The following is an 11,980-nucleotide window of genomic DNA, read 5'->3' as shown; positions in this document are numbered from 1 at the left end:
ATGGACAAATAACTTGGACATTCTAGTTTGCATACCATTGCATCGTCGACATCTCTTTTCGTAGCCGGGCATCAAAATTTTCCCATTAGCATAATAGCACTGGGAAATTTATTAGCATGTAGGAGGGTACTTTAATTTAATTTCCTCCAATTAACGTAATATGCTTCAGGCTTTGAGAATTAACGTTGGCCAAATACCAATACAGTAGATGAACATATAACAAATCCAATAACTCAATAAACTGTCTTTACAATAAAAAAATAAATGAATGAATTCAAATTAAAAAAACATTATTGTGTCATCATACTAGCTAATGCTTAGAATAATTGCCTCCTGGTTGCTAAGATCTCACGTAGCGGCCGGTCAGGCACGGGGATGAACTTGACGGCCCATCCAATGGGCCACGACATCGCGGCAATGGCGACACAGACACCCCACTGGGCCAAGCCAAGCCTCTGGGTGCCGGCAAACCTCGTGAGCAGCTCCACCAAGAGTACCTGCATGGCGATCGTCACGGCGATGATGCCCAGGAACATCTTGTTGCGGAGCACGCCGGCGAAGACGTTCCTCCGCTCGATCTCCCGCGCGTTGAACTCGTTGAACACCTGGCAGAGCACGAAGGCGTTGAAGATCATGGTGCCGTTCACCTTCTCGCTGACGCCGAAGATCTCCCGGCCGCGGTACTGCAGCGCCAGGAGGACGGTGACCTGGAACGCCGCCTGCGCGGCGAGGTTGCGCCACATGGTGTTGCTGATAAGCGGCGCCGTGCGGCCAATGGGGGGGCGGCGCATGAGCGCCTTGGTGGGCGTGTCCGTCGCCAGCGCCAGCGCGCCCATGGTGTCCATGATCAGGTTCACCCACAGCAGCTGCACGGTCGTCAGCGGCATCTTGCCAGAGGTCACCGCCGACACGAAGTTGATGATGAGCGCGGCCACGTTGACGGTGAGCTGGAACTGGATGAACTTCTGGATGTTGTTGAAGACGCAGCGGCCCCACCGGGTGGCCGTCACCACCGTGTCGAAGTTGTCGTTCATGATGACGATGTCGGAGCTCTCCTTGGCGACCTCGGTGCCCTGGATGCCCATGGACAGGCCCACGTCGGCCTCCTTGAGCGCCGGCGCGTCGTTGGTCCCGTCGCCGGTGACCGCGACCACGTGGCCCCTCTGCTTCAGGCGCTGCACCAGCACCAGCTTGTCCATGGGCAGAGACCGCGCCATGACGCGGATGCGGTCCACGATGTCCAGCTGCTCCTGAGGCGACATGGCGCGGAACTCTTGCCCCTCCATCACAATGGCGTCACGGTCGTTGTTCGAGATGATTCCGCACTCCATGGCGATGGCACGGGCCGTGTGGACGTTGTCGCCTGTGACCATCTTCACCGCGACGCCCGCCTTAGTGCAGGCCTCAATGGCAGTCCTGACCTCTGGTCGGCAGGGGTCCTTCAGGCCGACGAAGCCGAGCAGTGTCAGCCCTTCGTCGTCGATCTTTGAGTGCTCGCTGTCGACATGCTTGTAGGCGAAGGCGATACACCGGATGCTGGAAGCCGCCATCTCACTGATGATTTCTTCCAGCTTCCTCCTCTTCCCCGCGTCGAGTTCGCGTGCCGCGCCGTCTGAACCAACATACGCAGAGCAGCTCGCCAAGACCATCTCCGCGGCGCCTTTCCAGTGCGCGGTCACCGCGCCAGTCGCGTTGTCCCTGATCATCACGCCGCTGCGCTTCTTGTCAGAGTTGAACGCCTCGACGTGCAACACCTTACAGCTCCTCTTCAATGCGTCGGCGTCCATGCCGAGGTCCTCCACGGCCCAGGACAGCAGAGCCTTCTCCGTCGGGCTGCCCGATATCTCCGGCGGCGAGACGTTGTCCGGCTTGTACACGCTTCCGGTGGTGTTGAGCCCTGCTCCCTGGCGCAGCAAGCTGACGACGGCGCCGGTGACCTCCTTGGGTCGGTCGGTGCCGACCCAGAACTCCGTCACATTCATCTGATTAAGCGTGAGAGTGCCCGTCTTATCTGTGCAGATGGCGGTTACCGAGCCCATGGTCTCGCACGCCGAGAGCGTGCGCACCAGCGCGTGCTCCTTGACCATCCGCTTCATGGAGAAGGCGAGCGTCAGCGTCACCGCGAGCGGTAGGCCCTCGGGAATTGCCACCACGATGATGGTGATGGCCTGCTGGAAGATGCCAACGAGCGCGGTGAAGACGCTGTTGAATGTGACGTGCTGCCTGTCGAACGTCGGCTTGCCCTGCTCGTCCCTGGTGCTGCCGGTGAAGTGGCGCGCGGTGAGAACGGCGAAGACGAGCACCGCGACGGCGATCCCGACCTTGCCGATGCTGGAGGTGAGGCACTCGAGGCGCTCCTGGAGCGGCGTCGGTTCGGTCTTCTCCCTGGTGATGCTGCCCATCATCTCGCCCCAGGCGGTGTCCGTGCCGACGGCGGTGACGAGCATGTGGCCGTACCCGTCGATGATCTTGACGCCGGAGGCGAGGAAAGGGCTCTTCTCGGCGTCGACGTCAACAGGGTGCGGCTCGCCGGTCATGCTGGACTCGTCCACCTGCAGCGCGTGGCCCTGCAAGAAGACGCCGTCCGCGGGAACCGCGTCGCCGATGTTGAGCACGACAACGTCCCCCACGACGACGTCGAAGATGGAGACCTCCTGCCTCCTGCCGCCGCGGACGACGTTGACAGCGATGTTGTCTGACTCGTTGGCGAGCCTGTCGAAGCGCCTGGCCTGGCCGTGGTTGCTGACCGCGGACACGGCGGCGACGAGGAAGACGGCGAGGAAGATGCTGACGCCGTCGTACCAACCGTCCTTGAGGCCGTGCTCCTTGATGCCAAAGCCCAGCGAGACGGCGGCGCAGACGAGCAGCACGAGGAGGAAGACGTCGCTGAGCGCGTCCCACACGTGGGTCCAGAACCCCTTGGGCTTCAGCCGTGGGTACGTGTTCCCGCCGAAGGCCTCCCGGCGTCGCCGCACGTCGACGTCGTCGCCGGGGATGCCGGCCTCCGCGCCGCCGGACGCCAGCGCGGACGCGATCCCGGCGGCGCCGCCGAGGCGGCGGAAGCAGTCGTGGCGCTTGTCCTTGACCAGGCGCCTGAAGCCCTCGTCGTCCGCGGCGACAGAGAACTCCGCCGGCGCGGCGTCGGCGGACCGCGACGTGCTGGTAGCGGCGGCGGCGCCGGTGTTGCAGTCGCCGTCGGTTTCGTCGTGGATCTTGATTTCCACGTAGGAGCCGGTCCGTCGCAGGATGGCCCGGGAGAGAGTGAGGCGGGCCAGCCTGTGGCACGTCCGGATGACGTTGGTGGCCTTCCTCCACTGCTTCGTCCACCGCAGCGGGTCCGCCGCCGTCGCCATTCTACCCACCTCGATCAGGTAGTCGGCGCACTCCATTTTTGCAGAGGAATGAAGAGGAGCCTCCACCGATTGAGACAGGGCAAACTCCGATTTGGATTTGTGCAGAAACCCGATTGAAAAAAAAATGGAAGGAGGCGATGACGCGAGGAATCGATCCAACCCTGGTGAATTCAGAGCGTGTGCAGGTATATGAAGCTCGAAGAGACAATGGGACGCCTGTGAATTGTGATGGTTTGTTGATCCAACAAGTGCTCAAAGTTTATACGGAAACAGCTGCTGGTAATCTGGAAGAGGAAGAAGGCATAACTCGTGTATATATATAAACTCTAACTATGAGGCGGTCGCGGAAGCCGCCAGGAAAACCTGCGCAGTTATTTGAGGCGAACTGTGTTTCCTTCTGCGCCTCTCATCTAGGTAGTATCTGAGTTTATTAGCTGTTCCATCGAAATAACGTAACCGCGAGGATGTTGGTTCAAGGAAGCTGCAAGGAAAGTTCAAAAGCTTTGTGAATTTGTTTTAGATAATATAGAGCTTTGTGAATTGTGAAGGAGCGAGATAATTCCAGCTGAACTTTGCCGAAATTTGTATGCACTTATGTAGATGATGCAGAGGTCACGTTGGCCTCGAGGATGCCAACGGATCCGGATTGGATGGAGCAAGTACCTACGTACGGCATGTTTGCTGGCTGATAAACTCAGCGGGTGCTGATTTATCGTGAGAGAAAAATACTGTTGACTAACTAATAAGCCTTGATTGGAACCAACAAGCGAACAGGCTGATACTCGATTACCAAAGCCGCTGGTTGGTCTTGCTAACCTCCGGGGGTTGCGCCGCCGTTCGACATAGACAGCGGCGGAGCGGCTCGGTCGGCTAACTTGCAAGGCCTAGGCGCCTAGGCCTGCACGCGCGCTGTTGCCAGGCTGCTGGCTACGTACGTACGTGGCTACGTGCGCGCCAGTGTCGTTTGCGTTGCGTGGTCATCGGTGTCCGGCCGGCCGGCGACGGCGAGCCTCCAGCGTAAGCGGATACGATGACGTGCGTACCGTCACCATGTGCTTGTGGCGAGCACGTCCATGGCCGGCAACCGGCCAACGAGCTGTAATTTGCTAATTTTGCCGTCGCGAGACCTATTCGCCGATGATGTTTGTTGACACCAAAGTGTCTACACTACCGTGCAACTTCAAAGTCCAATCCAACACGAAAATATGCGAAATGACATTGTTCGCCGGACTTTAAATTCCTTTGGTTTAAAAATTAAGTCCAACACGTTATCCATAAATTAAAAACTGGACATAGGTCGTCATAATTAGAAAAAAAAAATTGCTTCAGTTCAAAGTATAGCCTGCGCAAGCATCTACTTACGCGGTTACCGAGCGAGATATATGATGACTAAGTAGCTTTGTTTGAAATGAATAGGACATTTTCAATCTTGTTTTAAGTGCCTTGTCGCTCTTCGCATGCACAAAATTATAGTAAGTTTTAAAATGTTTATTACTATAAGTATTAGCATACAGTAGAAATTCCTGAGGTATCTCTGTGATTTACGACAAATAAGGCCGCGGATTGAGGGCGCGTTTGGTTTGCTCCCGCACCACGCCACATATTTCGCACCACAGTTTCGGTAGCCGTTTGGTTGGATGCCACACTTATGGCGTGCTGCGTCGTGACCAGAGACCGATAGTTCATTTTCCACGCCCCACCTTGCCAAAAGCGCGGTGAGCAAAACGGCCACCGCAGTCGTGGCGTCGCCCCTGCTGCGGCACGGCGAGCTCAGGCGCAGGCCAAACAGGCCCTATAAACTCTCGAGGTAGTAGTGCTGTACTAGCATGGCTATTGGCTAGTAGTAGGCAATTCCACGGGCATGGACCCGAAGGACTCCTGTATCACTACTAGAGAACAGACTTTAGAACGATGTCCCAATTTAGCATTAGCCTCGGCATTTTTTGCCCCCGGGACTAAAGGACCCTTTAGTCCCGGTTGGTAATACCAACCGGGACTAAAGGTCCCTGCCCAACGGTCGTCCGCGGGGCAGGGATCTTTAGTCCCGGCTGGTATTAACAACCGGGACTAAAGGTTTACCTTTAGTCCCGGTTGGTAATACCAGCCGGGACTAAAGCTTTTAGTCCCGGTTTGGGTTATGCCCCGGGAATAAAGATTAATATTTAGTCCCGGTTTGGACCCCTAACCGGGACTAATTATCCCGGCCTATAATTCTGCTCAATTCTTCCTCCCCGAGCCCGAGCCATTCCATTATTCAAACTCACTGCCTCTGTTCTTCAGCTTGCTGTTGTTCTTGCACTCTCCCCCTCCATTGGTGTTGCTCTTCGATTTTGGAGGTAACAAACTTAATCCTCTTATGTTTTATCAGTAGCTTATCTCATTTTGCGACGTAGATGCATGTGTAACTTTATATGTTGGACTTTATTATGATTTTATATGTCATTTTTAGCTCAAAATCACATGATGATTTGCATATATGTTTGGATAAACAAAAGTTAAATTAGTTCATCAAAATCACGCCTCGCTCGTCCTCGCTGGAGCACGCGCCATTCTCGTCCCCGGTGGCTTACGTGATCTTAGAATTAATTTTTCCATGAAATGAAAAACTTAGAAAATTGTAGAAAATCCGCACTAGTTGAACTTGCGGACCGTGTTCATGTCGGCGAGCATGTTCTCTGCCGAGCGGTAACGGACGTCAAGGAGGAGCTTTGATTCTACGAGGGAGAGCGGCAACGGTCGTGGAAGACCGTGTTCCCTTTCTCGTAGAATCGGAGCTCTTCCTTGGCCAAGTACGGTGCCGTCCGGTGGAGAAATGCTCGTCGAGATGATCACGTAAGCAAGGTCAACTAGTACGGATGGTTATTTATTGAAACATGTTTTTGAGCTATAATTTGATGAATATTTGAAAATATGAAATTTACACTAGTTTGCAAAAATAAGTATAGAAAGTAGATGACAACTGTTACTGGATCCTCGGCCTCTCGTTCGGTTGCGAAACGACTGAGGCCAGAACTCCCTCTCATTATCTGCGGCAAGTGTAAGCAGAAGATTGTGATGGAGTACCGAGTCAAGAGACAGGGACCCAACAAGGGTCGTGTTTTCTACAAGTGCCCGGATCGCGATGTGAGTTTCTTAAGCATTTTATAATTATGGCTAATTGACCTACTTTTCTTGAATATTTTTGACTAAATATTTTTTGGCTTTAATTTCAGTGGGAGGGCAATGGATGCGATGGTTGGTACTGGGAGGAAGATTATGCTACATACGTGCAGAATTTGGGTGCGCTTGAGGTAGCGGATGCTGCTGATGAGGCAGTGAGCCAGCAGGAGAAGCTTATTGATATTCAACAGAAGAATGATTTGTCTGTTTTAGTTGCGTACGATCACAAAATAATTATGTTACTGAAGTGCATTGTAGTTTTAGTTTGTTTAGTGATAGTTGGGATTGCTTACGTTGTAGCCAGGCTTAGTTAATTAATCAACCGTGTGTATGTCATTTATGTTGTGTAATAAAATACTTAATTATGTTCAAGGTTTTCATAATTTGTCGTGTAATACAGATTATGTCACGCCATTGGATGTACAATGCCGATCGTCGCTCCCAAGACTTTATAGAGGGCTTGCACTATTTCTTAGGTGTGGCCGAGGCAAATAAGCGGGATGGTTTCATATGCTGTCCATGTGCCCTATGTAAGAATTTAAAGGAATATTCAAGCTCAATGAGTCTTCATTCACATTTGCTTAAGTCAGGTTTCATGTCAAACTATATATGTTGGACTAAGCATGGAGAAAGCGGGGTCATGATGGAAGAAGGTGAAGGAGAAGATTTAGACATTGATGACATTATTGCTCAGTATGGTGCCTTTGATGATACTACAATGGGGGGAGATGAAGAAGAGGTAGCGGTAGAAGATGATCTCGGTGATGCTCTTGGCGATGCCATTCGTGATGCACAACAAGAATGGGAAAGTGAAAAAGAGAAAGTTAAGTTGGAGCGCATGCTTGAGGATCATAGGAAGTTGCTATACCCGATGGCCGAAGAGGGGCAAAAAAAGCTGGGTACAACACTGGAATTGCTACAGTGGAAGGCAAAGAATGGTGTATCCGATAAGGCATTTGGGAATTTATTAAACCTCATAAAGAAGATGCTTCCGAAGCCAAATGAATTGCCCACCACTACGTACGAAGCAAAAAAGGTTGTCTGCCCTTTGGGATTAAAAATCCAGAAGATACATGCATGTCCTAATGACTGTATCCTCTACCATGGCAATGAATACGAGAATTTGGATGAATGCCCGGTATGTAAAGCATCGCGGTATAAGATCAGGCGCGATGATCCTGGTGACGTCGAGGGTGAACAACGTCCTAGAAAGAAAATCCCTGCCAAGGTTATGTGGTATGCTCCTATAATACCACGCTTAAAACGTTTGTTCAGAAATAAAGACCACGCAAAGTTGTTGCGGTGGTATAAAGAAGACCGTAAGGTAGACAATATGCTGAGACACCCAGCTGATGGGTCCCAGTGGAGAGCGATAGATAGAGAATTTTCAGAGTTTGCAAATGAGGTTAGAAACTTAAGGTTCGCCTTAAGTACAGATGGTATGAATCCTTTTGGACAGCAGAGCACTAGTCATAGCACTTGGCCAGTTACTCTATGTATCTACAACCTTCCTCCATGGTTATGCATGAAGCGGAAGTTCATTATGATGCCGATCCTCATCCAAGGTCCGAGGCAACCTGGCAACGATATTGATGTATATCTGAAGCCATTAGTTGAAGAACTTCTAGTTTTATGGAACAAACCAGGTGTACGTGTCTGGGATGAGTACAAACAAGAACACTTTGACCTACGAGCAATGTTGTTCGTAACCATCAATGATTGGCCTGCTTTAAGTAATCTTTCAGGTCAGACAAACAAAGGATATAATGCATGCACACATTGTTTTGATGACCTTGACAGTATATATTTGAAAAGATGTCGAAAGGTCGTGTACCTTGGCCATCGTCGATTCCTTCCTTTGAACCACCAAGTAAGAAAGAAAGGGAAGCATTTTAAAGGTAAGCCAGACCACCGAAAGAAGCCTCATAACCGAACCGGGGAAGATGTACTCGCAATGGTCAAGGATGTGAAAGTAGTATTTGGAAAGGGACAAGGCAGTGAATCTGTTCCCAAAGATGCTAATGGACATGCACCCATGTGGAAGAAGAAGTCCATCTTTTGGGAGCTACCCTATTGGCAAGTCCTAGAGGTCCGCAACGCAATCGACATGATGCACCTGACAAAGAATCTTTGTGTGAACCTGTTAGGATTCATGGGTGTGTACGGGAAGCCAAAGGATTCACTTGAAGCACGCCAGGACTTGCAGTGCATGAAAGAACGAGACAACCTTCATCCAGAGAAGACAGGTGATGGACGTCATTACTTAAGTCCTGCTAGCTACACGCTTAGCAAAGAAGAGAGGGACAGCATGTTCGAATGTCTAAGCAGCATCAAGGTCCCATCGGGATTCTCCTCCAATATAAAGGGTATAATAAATGTGCCAGATAAAAAATTCCTAAACTTAAAGTCCCACGACTGCCACGTGCTTATGACGCAATTGCTTCCAGTTGCTTTAAGAGGAATTCTACCTCCACATGTACGTCTAGCCACCGTGAAGCTATGTGCATTTCTCAATGCAATTTCTCAGAAGGCAATCAATCCAGTGGAACTAGCTACTCTACAGAACGATGTGGTTCAATGTCTTGTCAGCTTTGAGTTGGTGTTCCCTCCATCCTTCTTTAATATCATGACACACATCCTAGTTCATTTGGTGAAGGAGATTAGTATTCTTGGACCTGTGTTCTTATATAACATGTTCCCCTTCGAGAGGTTTATGGGAGTCTTGAAGAAATATGTGAAAGTCCGTTCTAAGCCTGAAGGAAGCATCGCCCAGGGCTATGGAACAGAGGAGGTCATTGAGTTCTGTGTTGACTTTATTCCTGACATTGCTCCGATTGGCGTTCCCGAATCACGACATGAGGGGAGACTCAATGGTAAAGGAACTTTAGGGAAGAAAACATATATTGGCATGGAAGACGATTATTTCAATAAAGCACACTACACAGTTCTTCAGAACTCGTCATTGGTGCATCCGTACATCGAGATACATAAGGAGTTCTTACGATCCAAGTTTCCAGGGAAGACTGAAGCTTGGATTAGGCGTCAGCACATGAAAAGTTTCAGTGGTTGGTTGCGAAAAGAATGTCAAGGCGATGACAATATTGATGAGCAACTGTATTTGTTGGCTAGGCAGCCATCGTGGCATATCCTCACGTACCAAGGGTACGAGATAAATGGGAATACATTTTACACAGTTGCCCAAGATAAAAGGAGCACCAATCAAAATAGTGGTGTTCGCATAGATGGCACAGATCCAAATGGGAATATACAAACATATTATGGCCGCATAGAAGAGATATGGGAACTAGACTACGCACCTAATTTTAAAGTCCCTTTGTTCCGGTGCCAATGGGTGAAGCTGACCGGAGGAGGGGTAACAGTCGACAAAGAGTATGGAATGACAACAGTGGACCTCAACAATATTGGATACAAAGAGGAACCATTCGTCCTTGCTGCCGATGTGAGTCAGGTGTTCTATGTGAAAGACATGTCTACAAAATCAAAGAGAGGAAAAAACGAAGACATCAACTCAATGATCAATGAGCCAAAGCGCCACATAATTCTTTCTGGGAAAATAAATATAGTAGGAATTGAAGACAAGTCAGACATGTCCGAAGATTACGAAAGAAATGTCCGAATTCCACCCTTCATAGTGAAGAAAGATCCAAGCATCATGTTAAATGATGAAGACACTCCATGGTTACGACAAGATCATAACCAAGGGTCATACGTCAAGAAGAAATTCACTGTTGTGCCCGCATGATACAACGATGCATGTTTAATATATTATGTTTTAGAGACGGATATTATGTAATATGTTTTCGGAACCCTAGATTGTCTAAAATTGAAAAGTTTTGAATACCAAGTTTGTTCATATCATCAATATCTACAATCCTTATATAGACCATTTTTTCATTTGAGAAAGCTTGAATAAAATGTAGTTCAATTTTCACAAGTGTGTGACATAGTTTTAGAAAGTCTATAAGAGATAAGGAAAATTGTGACTAGTGTTTGATAAAAATTTCTCAAATGGGAAAATGATCTATGTAACAATTGTAGATCTTGCTGAGATGATCAAACTTGGTATTCAGAGTTTTTTCGTCTGAGGTCATTTAGTGTCTCATTTGAGCAAGTTTGACCAAGTCAAATTTGGTCAAATGAAAAAACAACACTTTGACCCTAGTATTATGGACTCTAAATGACTTCGAATTGAAAAGTTTTGAATACCAAGTTTGTTAAACTCAAAAAGATCTACAATTGTTGTTTTGGTCAACTTTCCATTTGAGAAAGTTTGGACGGTTCAAATTTATGATTTTTAAATTTTGACGCCTACAAACTAGTTTTCGGAACCCTAGATTGTCTAAAATTGAAAAGTTTTGAATACCAAGTTTGTTCATATCATCAATATCTACAATCCTTATATAGACCATTTTTTCATTTGAGAAAGCTTGAACAAAATGTAGTTCAATTTTCACAAGTGTGTGACATAGTTTTAGAAGTCTATAAGAGATAAGGAAAATTGTGACTAGTGTTTGATAAAAATTTCTCAAATGGGAAAATGATCTATGTAACAATTGTAGATCTTGCTGAGATGATCAAACTTGGTATTCAGAGTTTTTTCATCTGAGGTCATTTAGTGTCTCATTTGAGCAAGTTTGACCAAGTCAAATTTGGTCAAATGAAAAAACAACACTTTGACCCTAGTATTATGGACTCTAAATGACTTCGAATTGAAAAGTTTTGAATACCAAGTTTGTTAAACTCAAAAAGATCTACAATTGTTGTTTTGGTCAACTTTCCATTTGAGAAAGTTTGGACGGTTCAAATTTATGATTTTTAAATTTTGACGCCTACAAACTAGTTTTCGGAATCCTAGATTGTCTAAAATTGAAAAGTTTTGAATACCAAGTTTGTTCATATCATCAATATCTACAATCCTTATATAGACCATTTTTTCATTTGAGAAAGTTTAAACAAAATGTAGTTCAATTTTCACAAGTGTGTGACATAGTTTTAGAAGTCTATAAGAGATAAGGAAAATTGTGACTAGTGTTTGATAAAAATTTCTCAAATGGGAAAATGATCTATGTAACAATTGTAGATCTTGCTGAGATGATCAAACTTGGTATTCAGAGTTTTTTCATCTGAGGTCATTTAGTGTCTCATTTGAGCAAGTTTGACCAAGTCAAATTTGGTCAAATGAAAAAACAACACTTTGTCCCTAGTATTATGGACTCTAAATGACTTCGAATTGAAAAGTTTTGAATACCAAGTTTGTTAAACTCAAAAAGATCTACAATTGTTGTTTTGGTCAACTTTCCATTTGAGAAAGTTTGGACGGTTCAAATTTATGATTTTTAAATTTTGACGCCTACAAACTAGTTTTCGGAACCCTAGATTGTCTAAAATTGAAAAGTTTTGAATACCAAGTTTGTTCATATCATCAATATCTACAATCCTTATATAGA

The 11,980-nt window shown here is 47.5% G+C and overlaps 2 protein-coding genes across 2 annotated transcripts; one reads left to right on the top strand and one right to left on the bottom strand.

The window, feature by feature from the left end:
* Positions 1 to 224: 224 nt before the first annotated feature.
* Positions 225 to 3,645, bottom strand: LOC136539078 (calcium-transporting ATPase 7, plasma membrane-type-like). Its single transcript, XM_066531013.1, has one exon. It carries the CDS (start codon positions 3,387 to 3,389, stop codon positions 318 to 320), a length of 3,072 nt encoding a protein of 1,023 aa, XP_066387110.1. The 5' UTR covers positions 3,390 to 3,645; the 3' UTR covers positions 225 to 317.
* Positions 3,646 to 6,048: 2,403 nt separating this feature from the next.
* Positions 6,049 to 10,275, top strand: LOC136539077 (uncharacterized). The gene is made up of 5 exons (XM_066531012.1): positions 6,049 to 6,476; positions 6,566 to 6,667; positions 6,913 to 8,601; positions 8,755 to 8,988; positions 9,265 to 10,275. Exons 1-5 carry the CDS (start codon positions 6,306 to 6,308, stop codon positions 10,273 to 10,275), a joined length of 3,207 nt encoding a protein of 1,068 aa, XP_066387109.1. The 5' UTR covers positions 6,049 to 6,305.
* The last annotated feature ends 1,705 nt before the right edge of the window (positions 10,276 to 11,980 follow it).

The sequence above is a fragment of the Miscanthus floridulus genome, chromosome 2 (genome assembly GCF_019320115.1).
Source record: "Miscanthus floridulus cultivar M001 chromosome 2, ASM1932011v1, whole genome shotgun sequence".
In the NCBI taxonomy this organism is placed as follows: domain Eukaryota; kingdom Viridiplantae; phylum Streptophyta; class Magnoliopsida; order Poales; family Poaceae; genus Miscanthus; species Miscanthus floridulus.
Note: the sequence above shows the minus strand (reverse complement) of the source record. Positions and strands in the feature narration are given on the sequence as shown.

Bases quoted from the DNA above. Each gene is read 5' to 3' on its own strand.
- LOC136539078 (XM_066531013.1), bottom strand. From the start codon at position 3,389: ATGGAGTGCGCCGACTACCTGATCGAGGTGGGTAGAATGGCGACGGCG.
- LOC136539077 (XM_066531012.1), top strand. From the start codon at position 6,306: ATGACAACTGTTACTGGATCCTCGGCCTCTCGTTCGGTTGCGAAACGA. The intron at 6,668-6,912 runs GTGAGCCAGCAG...CGTGTAATACAG, and splicing joins CGGATGCTGCTGATGAGGCA to ATTATGTCACGCCATTGGAT. The intron at 8,602-8,754 runs GTCCGCAACGCA...CATCCAGAGAAG, and splicing joins CCTATTGGCAAGTCCTAGAG to ACAGGTGATGGACGTCATTA.